The sequence below is a fragment of the Marmota monax genome, unplaced genomic scaffold (genome assembly GCF_021218885.2).
Source record: "Marmota monax isolate L192 unplaced genomic scaffold, Marmota_monax_Labrador192_F-V1.1 WCK01_AAM20220418_F8-fsc00047, whole genome shotgun sequence".
Lineage (NCBI taxonomy): Eukaryota > Metazoa > Chordata > Mammalia > Rodentia > Sciuridae > Marmota > Marmota monax.
In genome coordinates, this window is record NW_026692072.1 from 11,684,668 (window position 1) to 11,704,359 (window position 19,692).

General features: G+C 52.6%; 2 protein-coding genes across 10 annotated transcripts in view; both read right to left on the bottom strand.

The window, feature by feature from the left end:
- Positions 1 to 6: 6 nt before the first annotated feature.
- Positions 7 to 7,607, bottom strand: Chrm4 (cholinergic receptor muscarinic 4). The gene is made up of 2 exons (XM_046454971.2): positions 7,525 to 7,607; positions 7 to 2,732 (listed from the first exon to the last, which is right to left on the bottom strand). Exon 2 carries the CDS (start codon positions 2,707 to 2,709, stop codon positions 1,273 to 1,275), a length of 1,437 nt encoding a protein of 478 aa, XP_046310927.1. The 5' UTR covers positions 2,710 to 2,732; positions 7,525 to 7,607; the 3' UTR covers positions 7 to 1,272.
- Positions 7,608 to 11,059: 3,452 nt separating this feature from the next.
- Ambra1 (autophagy and beclin 1 regulator 1) overlaps positions 11,060 to 19,692 on the bottom strand; it is a 189,391-nt gene continuing 180,758 nt past the window's right edge. For all 9 annotated transcript variants that reach the window (XM_046457122.2, XM_046457099.2, XM_046457118.2 and 6 more), the window contains one exon: positions 11,060 to 12,622. In XM_046457122.2, the coding sequence (XP_046313078.1) occupies positions 12,126 to 12,622 (497 nt within the window). In that variant the 3' untranslated portion in view covers positions 11,060 to 12,125. The remainder of the gene's footprint in view (positions 12,623 to 19,692) is intronic.

Genomic DNA, 19,692 nt, shown 5'->3' on the forward strand with positions numbered 1-19,692 from the left:
TCCCGAATAAAAGCTTTTTTTTTTTTTTTTAATATATAAAAGCCCCTTCCCAGGGAGTTTGCTGTGCAGCTTTGTTTGTGGGTGGAAAAGTGGGCGAAGACAGGCGGTAGGGATTGATGGACTGAAGGGAACTGGTGGCTTGGTGGTGAGTACTCCCCAGAGCCCATGGAAACAGCATGAAAGGGTCCCCCATCAAACCCAGTCCTCATTTGTTCCAATAACCACACCAGGGCTGGGGAAGAAAACCAGGATGACTCACTAGAAGGAAGCCTCACCAGGTCAAAGGTCTTTTGGTCCAGCCCACTACCCATCAAAGGGCTCTGCCCATTGGTCCAGCCCACTACCCATCAAAGGGGAAGGTAGAGATGGAGGGTGCTTGCCTGCTTCACCCTGCACTGACATTGAAGCCTGCGTGGGTCACCAACTATACCCCCTTTCTGTCTCCCTTGGGCCCACATCTCCTTCAAGGCAGAGGCAGAGTGGAGAAGATGGTAGGGCACTGCCCACTGCAGCCCCCCCCCCCTTTTGGTGTGTGACCCAGGATGGGCCCTCTCCTGGGGGAGGGAAGTCCATCAGCTTTAGGCTAACCTGGGGTCAACGCTGGACCACAGAAGCCTAGACTTCAGTTCCTGAGTGAATCCCTGACCTCCCAGCTGCCCTACCCTGAAGTGACAAGGACAGTGCTACAGGGGAAAGGGAGGTGCCTCAGAGCACTCAGCCTAGCCTGGCCTGCTCCCCCATGCACGTAGCCACCCAGAGCCCTGGTTGAGCAGCTGCAGGAGGGAAAATTCTGCCCCTGGAGTGGGGTTTTGGGGGGAGGAGCTGAGCCTACATGCAGGGTGCAGGGAGGCGGAAAGCACCAATTACAGCAGAATGGGGGACCCCACCCTTCTACCCTTCCAAGACTGGCCCCTTTGCACCTCTGGAGACACTCCTGGCCTCTGCCCCCTTCCGGGTGTCCATTCTCTTGTGATGCTCCTACGAGGGGGCAGCTGCTCACCCGGGCCAGTGCCCCCCAGCTCCCTGAGGAGGGCGACAGACATGGGCCAGGTGGTCCCAGTTCAGAGGCTGAGCCCCCTCGGCCTGAGCCGGGATCTGGTCTCTGAATCCAAACAGAGCCTCTTCCTCGCAGTGTGGCGGAGAGCTCAGTTCTCCTCTTCAGCAAATGCGAGCACGGAATGGGGCCTCCTAGTCTCTTCCCCACAGCAGGTGAGCCATGTGGTCCCCCAGCACACGTGCCATACCAGCACCTCCTAGGGCACGCCTACCTGCCTACCTGGCAGTTCCGATGTTCCGGTACTGGCAGAGCAACAGGTGCCGGAAGGTCTTTTTAAAGGTGGCGTTGCAGAGCGCGTAGCAGGCGGGGTTGATGGTGCTGTTGACGTAGCAGAGCCAGTAGCCGATGGACCACACTGTGTCAGGGATGCAGCTCTGGCAGAAGGTGTTCACCAGGACCATGACATTGTAGGGTGTCCAGGTGAGGATGAAGGCCAGCAGGATGGCAAAGATGGTCCTCGTCACTTTGCGCTCCCGGGCTGCCATCTGCCGCTTCTTGCGCACCTGGTTGCGAGCGATGCTGGCAAACTTGCGGGCCACGTTGGCTGCCGGACGCATGCCAGCTGGAGTGGCAGGTACAATCTCGATTGCTGTCACACACTCATTGCCTGTCTGCTTCGTCACAATCTGGATTTTGGACCATTTGGAGGTGGGGTTGAGGGTCCGTGCCTGCAGGTTAGGGGCAGGCATGGCAGGCGTGGTGGCCTCTGTGGTAGACAGCTCTGTGGGTGGTCGTTCCTTGGTGTTCTGGGTAGCACTGCCTGAGCTAGACTCATTGGAGGTGTCCTTGTCAGCCATGGGGCGTGGTGGCGGTGGCAGGGCTGGCGGAGGGGCCTCCTCTAGCTTCCCGTTTCTCAGCTCCTCCCGAGCTGCTCCTCCTGGTGGGGGTTTCTTAACACTCTGCTTCATCAGGGGGCTCTTGAGGAAGGCCAGAGTCTTGGCCTTCTTCTCCTTGGGGCCTTCAGGCCGGTGCTTGTGAACTCGGCTGCGACTGGCCAGAGAGATGTGGATGTAGAGCACCGTCATGATGACCACGGGCAGGTAGAAGGCAGCAATGGCTGTGCCAAAGGTCACTGCTGGGTTGGACAGGAACTGGATGAAGCACTGGTTGTCCGGCACTGTCCTCTTGCCCACCACGAACTGCCAGAACAAGATGGCAGGGGCCCAGAGAACGAAGGACAGGACCCAGGCAGCAGCAATCATGAGGCCCGCCATCTTGGTGGTACGACGGGCGGGGTAGGTGAGGGGCTTGGTGACGCAGAAGTATCGGTCAAAGCTGATGATGAGAAGGTTCATGACAGACGCATTGCTCACTACGTAGTCCAGAGCCAGCCACAGGTCACAGACCACAGCCCCCAGGGGCCAGTAGCCCTTGATGATGTACACGGTGTAGAGGTTCATGGAGAAGGCGCCTATGATGAGGTCGGCGCAGGCCAGGCTGAACAGGAAGTAGTTGTTGACGGTCTGCAGCTGCCTGTTGACCTTGATGGACAGCATCACCAGGATGTTGCCCACAACAGTCACCAGGCTCAGTGAGCCTGTCACTGTGGCGATGAATACCATCTCCACGGTCTCATAGCGGTTATTAGTTGATGTGACCAGGCGCACAGACTGGTTGCCCGAGCTGCCATTGACTGGTGTGAAGTTCGCCATGTTGGTTAGTAGCAGTGGGGTGGCTGGGGAAGGAAGGAAAGATAAGGGATGAACTGTTGAAGAGGCTGGGGGTGGAATGAAGAGAGAAACTGGTGTCAAGGTGATGGAGGAAAAACACCTGGCAGAACATAAGTGAGCTCTGCCATTCCTCGTGTGCTCATTCACTCAACATTTATTGTGGGCCTTCTTGGCGCCAAGCGCCATTCCAGGTGCATGACACACACGGTCCCCATCTCAGCCTGTGTAATCTATTGGGGGCAGGGAGACGTGGGCAACAGCAACAAATGCTAGAAAGGAAACAAGGCAGGGTGTCCCAGAGTGAGGGACAGGGATGGTTCCTTGCTAAGTGACCAGGAGAGGCCTCCCTCAGGAGATGAAGAGGGTGCTGACAGCCTGCAGCTACAGAAGGCGCTGTAGAGGCCAATCCTGCCAAGGACTATGGCCTGAGCACAGGCTAGAGGCAGGTGGTGAGCACAGACGGCGCCAGTGCGGCTGGTGCCCAGGGAAACCAGGGGGAGGGAGAGGATGTCCAATGAGTGGCACTAGAGGCTGTGCGTGTGGTCTGCTGAGAGGTGCTCATTCATACACGTGGTCATTTTCTTTTCATTTTTTGTTTGTGCTGGGGGTCAAACCCGGGGCCTTGGCACATTCTACACTGGAGACCAAAGCACTAATACGAGGAGAGTATACATCACCTCCCCAACCAATATTTATTGTCTACCAAACACTTTTAATAATAAAAGTATTAACTCACGACATTCTCACAATAAATGTAGGAGGCAGTTATTTTTCACTATCTACACATGGGGAAACTGGCACGGAGATGTCAAATAACCTAACCAAGACTTGGAAACCCCTTGATGTCCTGTTGTTGGAGACGTGCCTGTGAGATGAGCTGAGAGCTGTCCCATAACTCAGGATTCTAGCAGAGGGAAGCCAGAGTCACCAGAGCCGGTGATTCCAAGGGAGTGTGTGTGCGGGGTAGGGGGGATCCCAGAGGACGAGAGGAGATGAGGAGGAGCCGGGCACTTCCAGGAGGAGGAGCAGCAGCTGTGCAGAAGAGCCTCAGTATTCACTCCCTGACCCTCACCTCCAGCCCAAGGCACGGGGAGCTAGCGCAGGGGTAGCTGGCGCTCAAAGCCCCAGGAGTCAGAAGCCTAAAGGATCCATCAGCCCAGGATCAACACATGACTTCCCCAGGGCCAAGGCCAGCCCTAAGGCTGGGCCGGAAAGGCAAAATAGAAAAGGATTATCTCAGGGAGCCCCTCCCACACCCAATGCAGAGGCTGCCCCAGCTGGGGTCTCCCAAGCCCCAGGCCCCCGCCCTGAGCCTGCGCTCCCTCCCACCAGCCTCTCCTCAGCTCTCCTCCTCCTCTTCCTCTTCCATACATGTGAGGGAGGCCCACGCCCAGCTTGCTGTGCCAGGGCAGCCGCTCAGCCCAGCCTCCTTAACACCCGCCAACACACACACCATTCCACATACGCACACGGCCCCATCTCAGCCACACGCAGGTCGTATACGCAGTTCTGTGCGTCTGTGTGTGTGAAAGAGGAAGAGCGGGCGTGGCAGCCGGGTGTGGAGGAAGACGCACTCACCCTGCAGCCTGCTTGCTAGAAGCCCAGCGGGGTAGGTAGAGGGCAGCCAGAGGGATGCCACCTCGCCTTCCTGCACCTCCTTTCTCATTTGCTGAACAGGATCCTGCCCTGAGACAACCTCCTGAACAGCTTTGGGACTGGCCCCTCAACTTCCTCTCCAGCCTGGAAATGGCACTGAGGGCTGGAGCCCAGCACCAGGGTGTCCCCCAAGCCTGGCCCCAGTGCCCTACTTCACCATCACAGACACAGACCCAGCCTCATGGCCTCAGACTTCAAGTCCTCCAGTTCCAAATCCTTGGTTGACAAGAGGAAAGGCTGAGGGAGGTAATGCCACCCCCAAGGTCACTCAAGGAATCAAGGGCAAAGGGCAAAGAGGGCCTTGGCCCAAGAGTCTGACAGCTTCGTTCAGCTCTGAGAGCCTCTGAACTAGATCCTCAGGTGTCACCCTCTGAATTGGAAGGGCAGTAGCACCCAGCACATTGAGGCTGCCCAACCCAGGCACATGCCCATGAGAACAGGGTGGGCAAGAATGATCCAGTCAGCCTCCAGGAAATCCTCACACTGGCATCATAGGGTCAGGACACGGGCCAGCAGGGCGTAAGGAGTAAGGGGGCTAGATGTGCCAAATATGAAATGAAAACAGCTCTTGTTTATTGAGTGTCAACGTGACACAGGAACCCCTCTGAGCTTTTTACATAGATTATCTGGTTTATGCTTCTTACAACAGCCCAATATATCCAGGTATATTAGTAGTCTAATCTTATGGATATAAATATCCTCTTAGAGAAGGATAATAGTAAATAGCTTGCCTAAGTCACTCAATTTGTAAAGCAGGGCAGGGGCAGAATTAGAACCGAGAGCCACCTTCTCAACTCGGGGTACAAGTGCACAGTCCTCCCGTTCAAAGCCACACAACTGGGGGACCCATTAGGTCCTTGGTCCCTTCCCATTTCTGCCCTCTCCCGTACTTAACTTTCTTGGACAGGAGACCTCTTGTCCTGGTTGGGGTTAGGCTGAGCCTGAACAAATAAGTGGCAGGTGATTTAGTTTCCTTCTGGGGCCTGCCAATTGCAGACAGGGCAAACTCTGTCTCCACAACTTGATCCAAGCTGTCTTTCTGGACCCCTCTGGGTCATCCGCAGACAATCTGACCGCAGCTCCTTTCCCTGGAATCCAGGACCGCCCAGGATCTGAGGAGGCGAGCCAGATGCCGGCCGCCCGGGGCTTGCGCACCGCTAGATGGCAATGTCGGACCCTGGGTTCCAGCTCGGGGACCCCAAGCAGGCAGCCGCTCGCCACCGCCCCTAACTTCAACCCGACCTCAAACCCCGAGGAACCCCTAGGCAAGGCTTCTTAGGGAAGGGGCATAGGGTCCCATTGCTAGACCCTACTTGAGGTCGCCCACAAAACTGCCCTCAACTCTGCCAGGGGTCCAAGGGTGAGAAAGTTTAGGGCGCCCGGATTCCACCCGGCACCGGGAGAGGAACGTGTGGGCGGGAACGCGAGTGCGAGCTCTGTTTGTGTGTGATTACCAAGGAGCGAGAGTAGACGCTAGTAGCTGTCTGCATGTGCGTGTGTGCGCACAGCCACGCCTGGATACCAATGCGCCGGTAAGCGCGTGAGCATGCCCGCGCCATGTGGACACGTGCATGTACATGCATGTGCTTCCTGGAGCAGGCACACACACGGTGCAAGTGGCTGTGCTTGCGAACTTGTGTTCACGAGCAAATGCAGGGCCGACCCATTCCAACCGAGGCCGGGGGACTCAGTCTAGATTTAGCTGTCTTCCTGAAGGCCGAGAGGGTCCGCCAGGACCCAGCGCCCGGATGGTGCCTGGCTTGTAGATGGGGAAGGGCTGAGGCCAGACTACACTACGGAAAGCGACGGACCCCAGACTTTGAGACATTATTTAGTCGGACGCTTGGGGTTGTCCGCGTCCTCAAGGATGAGGCGTGGAGTCCCAGCCTTGCAATTGACTTCTGTCGAGGGCTGCAATAGTCGCCCAACTTGGCCTTGAGGGACCCCAGGCTCAGCTCAGCGTGCCCAATGGTGAGAAGGCAAGGGCAGCAGAATTACATGGAGAGACCCGGCTTGGGCTTGGGTCAGACAAGTTTCAGAGTCTTTCTCTCCTTCATTCTTCACCCCCATCCCTGCTCCCTGCTAGAGAGGCCCTGCCTAGCCCTTGGGGCCAAAGTAGGCACCGTTTTCCCAAGCCCTGGGCTCAGGGGAGACGCGAGGATCAGCTTGAGGATTACTCCTGGGCCCATCTGGGGGCTCCTCCACAGCTGGGTGGTGGTCCGTGAAGCCCTCGCTCTCCGGTGCCCCGCCCTCCGGCCAACCCTCTAGCACGCAGTTGCAACAGCCTCTGGGCGTGGGCACCAGGCTTTCCCGGGTCCTCGAGACCCCAACCCTTCCCCGTGCAAAGCAGATGGATGCTCTGGCATCCTGTGTGGTGGTTTGGGACATACGTCCTCGGTTTTGAAGCTGCCATTCCAGGGCTCTGGAAAGCTGTGGCCCCTGGATTTGTCCCTGGGGCCAGAGAGGAGACTGGAGTTCAGGGGAGGGAGAAGGGTGTAGGGGATTCGGAATGGACAAGGAACCCCACACTTCCGCTGCGAGTCCGGAGGGTGGGGTGGTGGTGGATGAGGCTGGATTTCCTCGGCTCAGAGCCTGGGCAACAGCGGGGGTTAGTCCTGGGGAGGGGGAGGGGCACTGGGAGAGGGCAGGGGTGTTTTCCGTCGGGGTTCAAGGTCGCTGATAGAGGACTCCATGGGCTGGAGTGGGCTGGCAGCTCCCGGGCAGTCAAGGGAGGAGGGGAGGGCGGGGAGACGAGCGGGAAAAAGGCTCTATTGGGCTCCAGAGCCCGGAACCCTGCAGAGCTGCCAGTAGGAGGGATGGAGTGCAGGGTCCCGACCCGACGGCTGTCGCTGGCTTGGGGGGCTGCTGTAGGCGGGCACTCCTCTGCCCCGGACCTGCTGAATGGCCATCTTTCCCTAGAGGCGCACCTGGAACAGCCTCCGAGAGACCCCGGGCCTTTCTTCCAGAGGGGTGGCCCACCCTCGGGGCCCTCTGCCGCTCCCAGCACCGCGCCAGCCTGAAGAGGTCTGGGGCCCTGTGCCAGTGGAACCCACCTCTGGAAACCCTCAGAGGGTCCCGAAGCCCTGCCACCTTCTCTTCCAACCGAGCCCCCCGCCCCCGCGCAGCAGCGGAGTCACTCACCCGCCGCCGCTGTCCCGCTTCCTTCGCGTCGGACAGACGGCGGGACAGACGGGAGGCCCCGCGGGCCGGAGGGGCGGGCGGCCTGGCCGTGGGCCGGGGGCGGGGACGGGGTGCCGAGGGGCGGCCCCTGCTCCGCCTGCAGCTCCCGGCGCTGTGGCTCCGACTCGCGCTCACGCTCGCACTTTTCCCCGAGCCGCGTGATGTCACGGGGAAGCAGCCAATCGTGGTGGGGCCGCGCCGCCCTCCCCGGGCCGGTCACCCAGCGGCGACGCGCGGGGGTCACCACTCGGGGCGTCGGGGACCCCAGGGGCTTGCGCCTTCCCTGAAGCCGGCGGGGACTCCCAGCTCGGGCACTGTGGGTACACCGCCCACAGTCGCCAGTGCGGGTTAGCAGGGGGCGCTGCCCTTCGGGGGGGTGGGGGGGTGTTAGCGTTGTCATGGGGACGCGGCGCCCCCTCGCGGGATGGGAAGGAAGCGGGCTCTGGGGTCTGACTACGCTCCCCGCCTCCGCCCTGACCACGCATCCGGGACCCCGAAGTGTTTTCGCGCCTCTCCGGGACCTCACCCGGCTACACTATCCCGCTGGCGGTTCCACCGCGGGCGCGAGTATTTGACCCCAACAGGAGGTTATGGGTGGGTGAAGTGGATTCGACCACCACGGTTCCGTCGGGGCAGAGGCCGGGAGTTTCCAGCCTTGGGGCTGCGCGTCGGCAGCCAGGCAGCCGACAGGAGGGGCGCCGTCGGGGCCTGGGAAAGAGCAGGACAGAGATGAGAGAGGGTCTGACAGGGAGAGAAGAGCGCGCCCACCGCAGGCAATGCGCCCCCAGCCCCGCCCGGTTCCCCGATTTGCGCTCCGAGCGGTGGAAGAGGCTCCTACCCGCTCTGCCAGCCCTAGGATGGGACGCACCGCCCATCCAGCCGCGGCTCCTTTACCGCTGCTTGTGAGGTAAAAAGCCAGGTGCTCAAGGTCACCTGGGACGGAGCCCGGGAAAAGACCCCAAGGGCAAGTCGCCAGTGTCCCAGATCTCCCGGGACAGCGCTGGCTGCAGCCTCAGGTCGGCGGGCCTTGCCTGCGCAGGGCCGAAAGTGGGCGCCTTCAGCACCTCGGAGAGCACCACCTCGGCCTCGGCCACGGCCACGAGGCCTCGACTCCGCCGCACCGGCCACCGCTCTTGGGTCTCCCTCTTAGCCCTTTCTGAGGCCAGGCAGGGTCGAACGCGCCCCTCCGCGTCCGGGTCCTGGGACCTGCCACCCCAACACTGAGCTTAAACAACCGGTTAACCTTAAGGCGGTTGGTTCCTTCTCTTGGATAAACAGCCCAAGTCCCGCCCTCCCGGGCCTGCGGGGGGCCGTTGGGGGAAGGAGGAGGCGCGGACGGCAGTGGAGGAGAGGCTGAGGCGGCAGGAACTTCTCCGCAGAAAAGCGGGGAGCTGAGCAAGAGCCAGTGCTGTGGGCCCTGGGTGTGAGATTCTCCATGCTACACAGGAAGTGGAGGTCGGGTCCCCTGTGCGATGGCTTGTCAGAGTTGGGAACTTCAGGGCTGGACTTGAGTTTAGGGCTAGTGTGGGAAGCCATATTCCTTCACCTGGGGGATCTGATCTCCGGCTATCCTCTTAACAGGGTGAAAGGAGCACTATTGTTCTTGCTCCACTTCACAGAAGAGGCTCAGTTGGTGACAGTCCTGCGCTTGTTCCACTTTGCTATATTCCTCCTAGGGGCGGGGGTGGGAGTGCGGGATGCTCTTAGGAGACTGGAAATGTGTGTGTGGATGGGGAGGGCAGAATCTTAGATGGGGAAACCACCAAGGCCAAGGACTGGAAGCCCCAGAAACGAGAAACGAACGTCCCAAATTGTCTTGAGCTCTTCCAGAAACTGTCAGGCAAAGCCATGCTGGTTTCCCCACAATCCCTGCTATGGGCTGGGACTTTATCCTCCCCCACCCCCTAATCCCAGAACCCATAGTGGAACCCTGGAGGGCTAATTTGGGAACCAGAGAACATGGTTTAGTCTCTCTGCTCTCCCTTTGATCCAACTGGCCCGGTAGACAGGTCACACATTTCTCCGAACGTGCCCTCACCTCCAAAGGGATTTATTGCTGATCTTTGTCCTGCTGATCCAGCAGCCTTGTGTTGTGTGAGGGGTCCTGCAAAGGTCCTCCTTGCTATCAAGGAGGCTACCGCTAGGTGAGAGCCAAGGGAAAGGGATGGTGTGGAGGCAGGCAGGTGTTGACAATAGCCTCCAACAGGGAGCATGTGGATTCATTCTTGGCCAGAGCTCACAGAGGTGGATGACGCAGGGCCAAAATTGGACCACCTCATCCACAAGGCCTCCTCATACCTTTGTTCCAAAAGCAACAGTGCAACTCCAGGTCCCATTCTGTTTTTCCTAAGCTGTCTTCCTTCTGTAGGAATTAGTGGCCAAGATGTGTGCTCTGGAATCATACACTACCGAAGTCCAAACCCATGCTCTCCGACTTAGTTATGTGGTCTGGGGCGATGGCAGTAACCATTTTAGAGAGTTTTTGCATGTGGATATAATACACACGGAGTCCTTGTCCTGTGGTTTACACTAAACAAATCCTTCAATATTTATTTCAAATCCTACTTTTTAAGGTAGGCCTGCCCTCACTATGTTCTCTGAGCAGGAATGACTCAAGATTATAAAGATAAAACTAACTTTTTAAGACTTTGCTTACGGGGCTGGGGCTGGGGCTCAGTGGTGGAGCACTTGCCTAGCTGTGTGAGGCTTTGGGTTCGGTCCTCAGCACCACATTAAGCATATAAATAAATAAATAAACAAAAAAAGAGGTTGCTTGCCCAAGGCCTCACGGCTTCTGATGGATCTTTTAGTTCAGCCTACTGATATAATTTTCTAGAAAATTTGAGAGTTTCTAACTATTTAACTTCGCATTGTTCTGGAAGTACTTGCTGCCCACGAAACACCCAGCGTTTATCATATTTTGTTACACCTCTCTTAAGTTGGGGCAAATATCCTTCTCCCACTTTCTAAAATGGCTTGGAACTTGGAAGTGGCCAAGTCCCAAGGACGATGCAGGCTTTTCAGTCACTGTCTGGGAGACACACATGAAAAAGGCAGACCTGGAGCAGAAGGCATGGCACCCTCATGGTACCTGCAAACAAGAGCAGCTCTCTGCTCACTGCAGAGACACCAAGGCAGATGGTCTCCCTGGATTGAAGGGGATCTATTGCTTTTGCCATTTACATCTTCAGGTCCATAATCCTGGGTAGGAAGCGACAAGGATGAGCAACCACTCCTTCCTGCCCACCCACCACTGAGAAGCTGCCCCAATCCACAGCAGGCACCTGAGAAGCAAGGGGTAATGGTCTAGAAAAGCTGTGTGAAGCAGAGGTGGTAGCCCTTAACCCACTGGCTCAGTCAGGGCTTTTCCACTAGAACAGCAATACCACTGAAGTACCTGGGGAACACCGGAGGCTGGCTCAGTTCCACGTGCCCCCCCACCTCCCAATTCCCACCCCTCCTCCATTTTCCATAGAATCAAACAGAGGAGCCTGGCGAGGGGCATGTCATCATTTTAATGATGTAGATCTTTGGTGTTTCCCTCATTAGCAGTAGACTATCCCCTCTCCTCCCACCACAATGTTTCTATGATGAGTGACAAACAGAAAGGAAATCACATTTTCATACTAAAAACAAAATGATCAGAGCCTTGATTTCTCCACTAGAAACTACACATACAGTTCAAGATTCCACATGCAACACCTTAAACCACAGACCAAGACCTCACATTCTGACCCGGAGTCTCATCCCCTCCCCCGCCTTGGGCGGGCTTTGGCCTAGGCTCAGATAATACTGACACCCACAGGTGCTACTCTGGGGGCCTTGGAGGAGGGAGGAGCTTGGTGGACAAGCCTGGGGGTGGGCCAGCCTACATCCCCCACTCCTGAATGAGGACCTGCCCACCGTCCCATGACCCCATTCTGTATCAGGAAAGCAGGCTGTCCCCTTCACCCCACAATTATTCCATACCAGGTGTGGAAAGTCCCTGCCCTCAGGAACCTGGGAGCCCAGCCTGACCCCTGACTGTGTCTCTGGATGGGATAAGATGATGGAGAGAGGCTGGAGCTCTGGAAGGCTCAGAGATGATGGTTTCTGGGGACAATGCCATTCCTCCTGTTTCTGGGCTCCTGGTGGCTCTGCCCACCTCACAGGTGGGCTGGGCAAAGCTGCCCCACTGGCCTCTGTCCAGGATGGTGTGGGCCAGGTCTGGAAGACTATTCATTCTTCTTGGGCTCCTGTCCAGGGCTGAGTCCCCTGAGCCCATGATCCTAGGAGAAAGGGGGGTTCATGGCAAAGACACCCACTTGCTCCTCCATTCACACTAGGCCCAGCAGCTTGGCTCTCCTGGACTCCAGATTCTGGAAGCTTCTAGTCCCCTGGCGCGAGCCTTGCCCACTACACTGCCTCTGACCCACTGACTAACTCCTCCTCATCCCCACCCTCTTGCTCCTCCTGTTCCCTGGTGCAGCCAGCAGTGCTTCTGTGTGTACAGTTCCCAGTCAGCTGTGAGGTCCGGCTTCTGCTCAGTGGCTAGAGGGAGGCACCAGTGCACACCATTGTCTCTACCTGTTCCGTGGCTCCCCGCTGGGGCCTGTAGCCTCCCCCCTGCTGCCACCACCTCCATCAGGAAGGTGGTTATTATTGGTCAGGTTGTAGTGCAGGCTTGGTCCCTCAGTGCTGGGAAGGGGGACAGGAATAGAGACAGGGGAGGAAGGGGGCAGGGTTGGCTGGGGTGGCTCCCGCCCAGAGGTACCAGGCTGGTCCCAGGAGGCTGTCCGGGGGCTTAGGCCTCGCTCTGTCAGTTGCCCAGGTTCTGGGAGCAGTCCCCGAGAGGTGGAGGGCTGGGGTGAGGAGGTGCGGGCGGCCCCAGACTCAGTGCCTGTCTGGGAGCTGCGGTGAATGCGGTGGCTGACGATGATGTTGTTGCCAAAGCCACCCATGGAGGCCATGGTGGTGCTCTGCTCCCGCTGCACCACAGCCGTCATGCCCCCCTCGGCCATCAGTCTCTGAATCCTGCTGAGGGCATCTTCCCCACTGGCACCGTACTCTGAGCCCTCACCTGGAAGGTACGAAGCAGAGGAGAGAGGGAATTAGCTGCTGGCCTGGGCCATTGAGTCAGCTGGCAACTGCTGGCAGGAGCTGGCGGGGTTCTGGGCAAAAGCAGGAATAATAGGCCCAACTCTGTTACCATGAAAACCAGACCCCTGAACATGAAACAAAAACCCCCAAATGATCACAATTCAAGACTCTGCATTACTGGTAGAGAAACTGAGGCCTAGGTGGTCAAGGATACTCAGCTGTTAAGAGACAGGACAGGAGCTGGGCATGGTGGCAGATACCTGTAATCTATCTCAGTGACTAGGGAGGCTGAAGCAGAAGGATCCCAAGTTTGAGGTCAGCCTCTGCAACTCAGCAAGGACCTAGGCAATTTAGCAAGACCCTGTCTCAAAATGAAAAATAAAAAGGGCTGGGGATGTGGCTCAGTGGTTAAGAGTCCTGGGTTCAATCCCCAGTACCAAAAAATGAAATATAAACAAACAAACAAATAAATAGAGGCAGGGCTGGACCCATGGTAAGTGTTTGCCTTTGATCAAATCTATCCTTTCAGCACTAGAGGCAGGGTAGTCTGAAAGAAGGCTGAGCAGGTGGGCCCACAGCTTGCTCTGTCTGCTCTTGGGTGATTTAGAACCAGGGGATGGGATGGGGAGAGCTGCCTGGTCTTTGGAGAAAAGAGATACCTTACAGGGTACAACCACAGGCAAACAGCCTGCTTTGCTTTATTTCAGCACTGTTTTCCTGTCCTTTAGTGTTGTTTTGTTTATGTTACTTTCTAAAAGCCCAGGAGGAAGCTTGGGGTTTTAACTGCTCCCTAGGAAGAGTGCTGCCGCCTCCCTCCCTCATCTCTTCTTCTAGTCTTCACAAGTTCCTAAGTTACTGTTCTCCTGGGGTTAAATGTCTCCTGATACCATCTATTCACAGAGAACCAACTGTTCAGCCCAGGTATGAGGCCCCAACCTGCAGCTCTAGGGAGAGAGAAAGGGATTCTGTTTCCTTTCAAGGCTTTCCCCTGTGGGGAAACAAACAAGCTTTGCTCAAATCTCAGCTCTGCCACTTATTGACCAGCTGGTCTTGGTCAAGGCCCTTATTATTCACCTTGTATAGCGCTGGTTAGAGGAAATGAGATCATACACACCAGGAACTTGGGATCTGCAGCAAGATTCCATCCTCATCCCCCAGCCCAGTTCCCAATCAGCCCTCAGTAGGGTAAGAACCAGGTCAACCCATGTACAACTATGACCAAGGCTCTCAGACTGCCAGAAATGGCTCTAGTGAACAACGAGGCTACTCACTGGACAGGTTGGGTTTTGAAGGCCTTGAGCATGAGTTTTCTTTCCTTTTTTTTTTTTTAAGGGTACTGTCAGCAACTACTTTTATTTAAGTTAATTAGCTAACTAATTTATTTATTCTGGGGTACTATGCACTGGACCCAGGGTCTGGCACATGCTAGACAAGCACTGTATCACCAAGCAATATCTTTTTTTTTTTTTTTTTAAAGAGAGAGTGTGAGAGAGAGGAGAGAGAGAGAGGGAGAGAGAATTTTTTAATATTTATTTTTTAGTTTTCAGTGGACAAAATATCATTGTTTGTATGTGGTGCTGAGGATCGAACCCGGGCCGCACGCACGCCAGGCGAGCGTGCTACCGCTTGAGCCACATCCCCAGCACCCAAGCAATATCCTTTTTAAAAATTCGTTTTTATTTAGTGAGACAGGGTCTCACTAAATCGAAGAGGCTGGCCTCAAACTTGCAGTAGACTCTTGCGATGCTGGGAGCCATTAGCCAAGTAAGTATGACAATTTCCTTGCCAGCGTACCCCATGTTGCAGTGACATTGAATGTACTTAACCTTGCTCAAGGACCAAGGCAGATTAGGGTGTTCCCGGTTTTAAGATAATCTTGTTTAGGGCGTTCCCAGTTTAGGTTCCAGGTTTAAGGTTTAAGATTATTCCTGCTGGGAATAGGGCGTATCCTGCTGCCTGAGTTCCCCTTGAGTTCTCACGGGATTCAGACAGTATATTTTGGAGATAGAAGCCCAGTGGAGGTGGATTTGGGAAGAGAACGTGGATTTCCCCAGAACGTGATTGTAGACGGCTGGTGTGAGTTCGGGAATAAAGAGTTGCTGTTTGAATCTACAAGCTGTGTGGTGGCTCGTGACTGTGTGCCCAGCCAGACTGCGGCTTTTGTGCCCAGCCAGACTGCGGCATTTGGTGGCCCGTACGGGGAACTTCTGAAGCTTGGAGGTAAGTGAAATTGCTTGCCCCTGAGGAAGAGCGAAAGAATGGGTGACCAATTCAAAAAACAATGTGTTATTGTTTTGATTTATCTTGTTTTTGTTTCAAGCTGCCTATCCCTAGAAATTTCTCAGGCAAACTGGAAAAAATGGTTGACTAAAGGTTTGAAGTTTGTCGGCCCTGAGGAAGAGAAAATTGATACAACGATTTTTTATTCCGTTTTTGTTTCATTCAGTTTCGGCTTTGTTTTGTGCTATCTTATTGGGTTGCGTTATCTTTATAGTAGATTAGAAATTAGTAAAAAACAAACCGAAAAGATGTTAAGTAAATTGTTAGAGGTTCAGACCATGGAGAAAGACATTTTAGATCAAGCAAAAGAGAAGGTCTCTCGAGCTAGTCAGACAGAGGAAGAAAATTTAAAGGAAAAGGGGTTGTTAGGAAAAAGGCCACAACAGGAGGCTGTTACTAACTCCATTTTATCACAAGAGGGCGTAATTCAACCAACAGCCCCACCGATGGAGACAGCTGAGTGGCCCTCAAACCCCGTAGTTGATAAATGGGATCCTGAGACAGGACCTCAAAGATTAGCATGCCCTGTACTTGAACAGGCAGGAGGGCAGCGAATTCACCGTGCTTTAGATTTTAAAACAGTGAAGCAGTTAAAGGAGGCTGTAACAACCTATGGCCCCCAAGCTCCCTTCACGGTAAGCATGGTTGAGTCCATTACTAACTTGGACATGACGCCAGCAGATTGGGCTAGCATGTGTAAATCTGTACTAAATGGAGGACAGTATTTGTTATGGAAGGTTGCCAATGAGGAATTTTGCGCGGAGACAGCTAGGCGAAATGCAGCAGCCGGTTACCCTCAAAGAAATCTAGATATGTTGTTAGGAAAAGGACCTTATGAGGGTCAACGGCAACAAATTGAATATGATCCTGCTATATATGCACAAATTGCTGCAGACGCAGTTAGGGCATGGAAGACTTTACAAGGACATGGAGATTTACAAGGTCAGCTATCTAAGGTAATACAGAGAGCTAATGAACCTTACGCTGACTTTATAGATAGGCTAATTCAAACGGCTGCCAAAATTTTTGGGGATACAGAACAAGCAATGCCATTAATAAAACAACTGGCTTATGACCAAGCAAATCGTTGCTGCAGAGAGGTTATTAGACCATGGAGACATGAAGATTTAAACACATATATTAAATTATGTAGAGATATTAATGAACAAGGGCAAGTCTTGGCAGCTGCAGTACAACAGGCTTTAGATGCCAGGCCAAAAACATGCTATGATTGTGAACAAACAGGACATTTTAAAAGGAATTGCCCCATAGGAGGAGGGTTTAACAAAAGTAGGTATCAAAAGAATAGAATACCAGGTATTTGCCCACGATGCCGTAGAGGGAGACATTGGGCTAATGAATGCCGTTCTCAAACCACCATAGAAGGTACTCCCTTATCAAAAAACGGACAAAGACCAGGTATTTATCCAAGATATCGTGGAGAAAGGCATCAGGCTCCATTGCCAAAAAACGGACAGGGGGGCCCAATGCTCCGGGGCCCACAACCACAAATATACGGGGCAGTGGAGGAACCCAGCAACACCATCAGGCTAGTGCCCAGGACACATTGTCCATTAAATCCCTCATCAGACAAACCCGAGGGAGCGCAGGGTTGGACATCTGCGCCTCTGCCAGAGCAGTATTAACTCCAGAGATGGGAGTTCAAATCATTCCCACAGGAGTAAAAGGACCTCTTCCCCAAGGAACAGTAGGCTTATTATTGGGACGTAGTTCATCTACATTAAAAGGACTTATGATAAGTCCTGGGGTAATTGATCCCGATTATGTAGGTGAAATAAAAATTATAGCTAGTTCTCCAAGAGGTATATCAGTAATTTCACCTGGAGATAGAATAGCACAGTTGTTAATAATACCCAGCCTACATAATAAATTTCCTAGTCATAGTGTAGAAAGAGGTTCCAGGGGATTAGGCTCCACAGGTGTAGATTGGGCTATGTTGTCTTTAAATTTAGATTCTCGCCCAATGCTAAAACTAAATATTCAAGGTCATGAGTTCAATGGGCTACTGGACACAGGAGCTGACCTTAGCATCATATCTCGTCAAGAATGGCCAAAACATTGGCCATTACAACAAGCCACTCAAACGCTTCGAGGCCTAGGAGTGGCGACTAATCCCCATAGAAGTTCTATGATATTAGATTGGAAGGATCCTGAAGGATGTGAAGGAACTATACAGCCATATGTATTGGATCATCTTCCTATAAATTTATGGGGACGAGATGTCCTAGATCAATTAGGTTTGACGTTAACAAATAATATCAATCCTAATGTGCCCACTACTAGAGCTAGACAAGGCTTTAGGAAAGAAAAAAGATTAGGAAAACAAGGGCAAGGTATAGCAGCACCAGTACAAATAGATCAAGGAACAGACAGACATGGGTTGGATTTTCAGAAAGGGCCACTGAGACAATCAAAATTACTTGGAAATCAGAAAGACCAGTGTGGGTTCCTCAGTGGCCCCTGACTAAAGAAAAGATACAAGTAGCCCATGATCTGGTCAAACAACAATTAGCGGAAGGACATATACAACCTTCCATATCTCCCCATAATACTCCCATTTTTGTCATCAAAAAGAAATCTGGTAAATGGAGATTATTGCAAGATTTAAGAGCCATTAATAATGAGATGGTTATTATGGGACCTGCTCAATCAGGGATTCCTCAATTGTCTGCTTTGCCAAAAACCTGGCATGTTTTAGCTATAGATATTAAAGATTGTTTTTTTTCAATTCCAATTCATCCCGAGGATAGTCCACGTTTTGCATTTACTATCCCTGCATTAAATCATGAAGGTCCTGATCAGAGATATGAATGGAAAGTACTCCCTCAAGGGATGGCTAACAGTCCAACTATGTGTCAAATATATGTTAACAAAGCAATCCAGCCACTTAGAAATCAAAATCCTGAACTACAAATATTTCACTATATGGATGATGTATTATTGGCACATAAAGATAAAAACATATTGCTGGAATGTTATGCCACACTTACAAACTTATTAAAAAATTATAATCTAGAGATAGCAATAGATAAAGTACAATTAAATTTTCCAATTAATTATTTAGGAGTTCTATTATCCTCAACCATGGTCCGTCCACCAAAAATTCAAATACGAGTAGATCAACTCAAATCACTTAACGACTTTCAAAAGTTATTGGGAGACATAAATTGGATAAGGCCTTATCTAGGTATACCAACAGGAGAGTTGGGACCTTTATTTGATATTCTAAAAGGTCCATCAGATCCAAATTCACCCCGCATGTTAACTCCTAAAGCAAGAAAGGCATTAAAAATTATTGAAACATATATGGAAAACATACATTTGGATAGAATTGATATAAGTTTGCCTTTATTATTTATTGTACTACCAACAAAAAATATTCCTACAGGAGTATTTTGGCAAGAAGGTTCATTATTGTGGATACATTTACCTTATTCTCCTAACACTATTCTTACTAGGTATCCTGAGGCTGTAGGACAATTAATACTCAAAGGAATAAAAGCAGCGAAGGGAGTGTTTGGAATTTCTCCCAATAAAATTATTACTCCATATACTATGGATCAAATTGATGAGTTAGCTAATGAGTTAAATACTTGGGCAATAATCATGTGTAAATCTAATGTTTCATTTGATAATCATTTACCATCTAATCCTTTGTTGTCTTTTAGGTCTAAGCATCCTGTAGTTTTTCCTAAAATGACAAGAAAAACACCTATCATGAATGCTCCAAATATATTCACTGATGGGTCAAATAATGGTACAGCAGCAGTAGTTACCCCTGATCAAACTTTTACATTTTTAGTACCCAAACAATCAGCTCAAAAGGTAGAGCTTAATGCAGTTTTACAAGCTTTTGTGATGTTTAAAGATTCTGTATTTAATTTATTTTCTGATAGTCAGTATGTAGTTAATGCTATAGTATCTCTTGAAGATGCTACTGAATGGCTGGGATTACAGGTGGGTGTCGCCAGGTTTCATTTTTTTCTTTTTGGCAGCAGTGGCGGGGAGAGGAGTGCTATCATGGGGTACTAGGAATTGAACCCAGGGGTATTTTACCACTGAGCTACATCCCTAGCCCTTTTAAAAATTATTATTTTAAAAAATTGAGACAAGAGTCTTGCTCATGGTTCTCCCTCTGGCTCTGAAACCATTCTCCCCAAAACCATTCTTCTCTGCTTGGGTTTTAAGTGATGTTCAGCTTGCTTTTCTCAAGGCCTCCTGAGAACTGCCCCCATCCCTCAAGATGGCAGCTCTCATTCACTGTCTCCTGAGCAGTCCAACTCCAGCTTCCTGGACTGAGAAAAACCCCTAAGGGCTCTCGAGTGTCTCTAGGCAAAGCATTCTAGCAATGGGGCAGAGAGTAAGGAGAAAGGCTAACCTAAGGCCTCAGTGCTAATACAGCCTCTACCATGTGAGCTGCCCACGAGGACCTCCCAGGGCTTGCAAGAGCCCCCGCTGCACTGCTTGACAAGTCGTCTCTGAAGATCTCAGCCTGGGCTGGGATGTGCAGTGGGCTGGCCTGAGGCCTGCTGGTGCTGGAGTTCACCATGCTGGGCTCTGTGCCTGCTGAACTACCAGCTCTTTTCACAAGCTCATTTCTAGGCACATGAAAGGCTGCCTTGGGACCGTAAAAGAGCTGCAGCAGGCATTCAAGTTGGGGCCCTCTACCATCTCCCACAGTTTGCCTGAAGCTCTGGCCCTGGTCATCTCTCTAGAATCGTAGTAGCTAGCGGTATTTCCTAATGATCT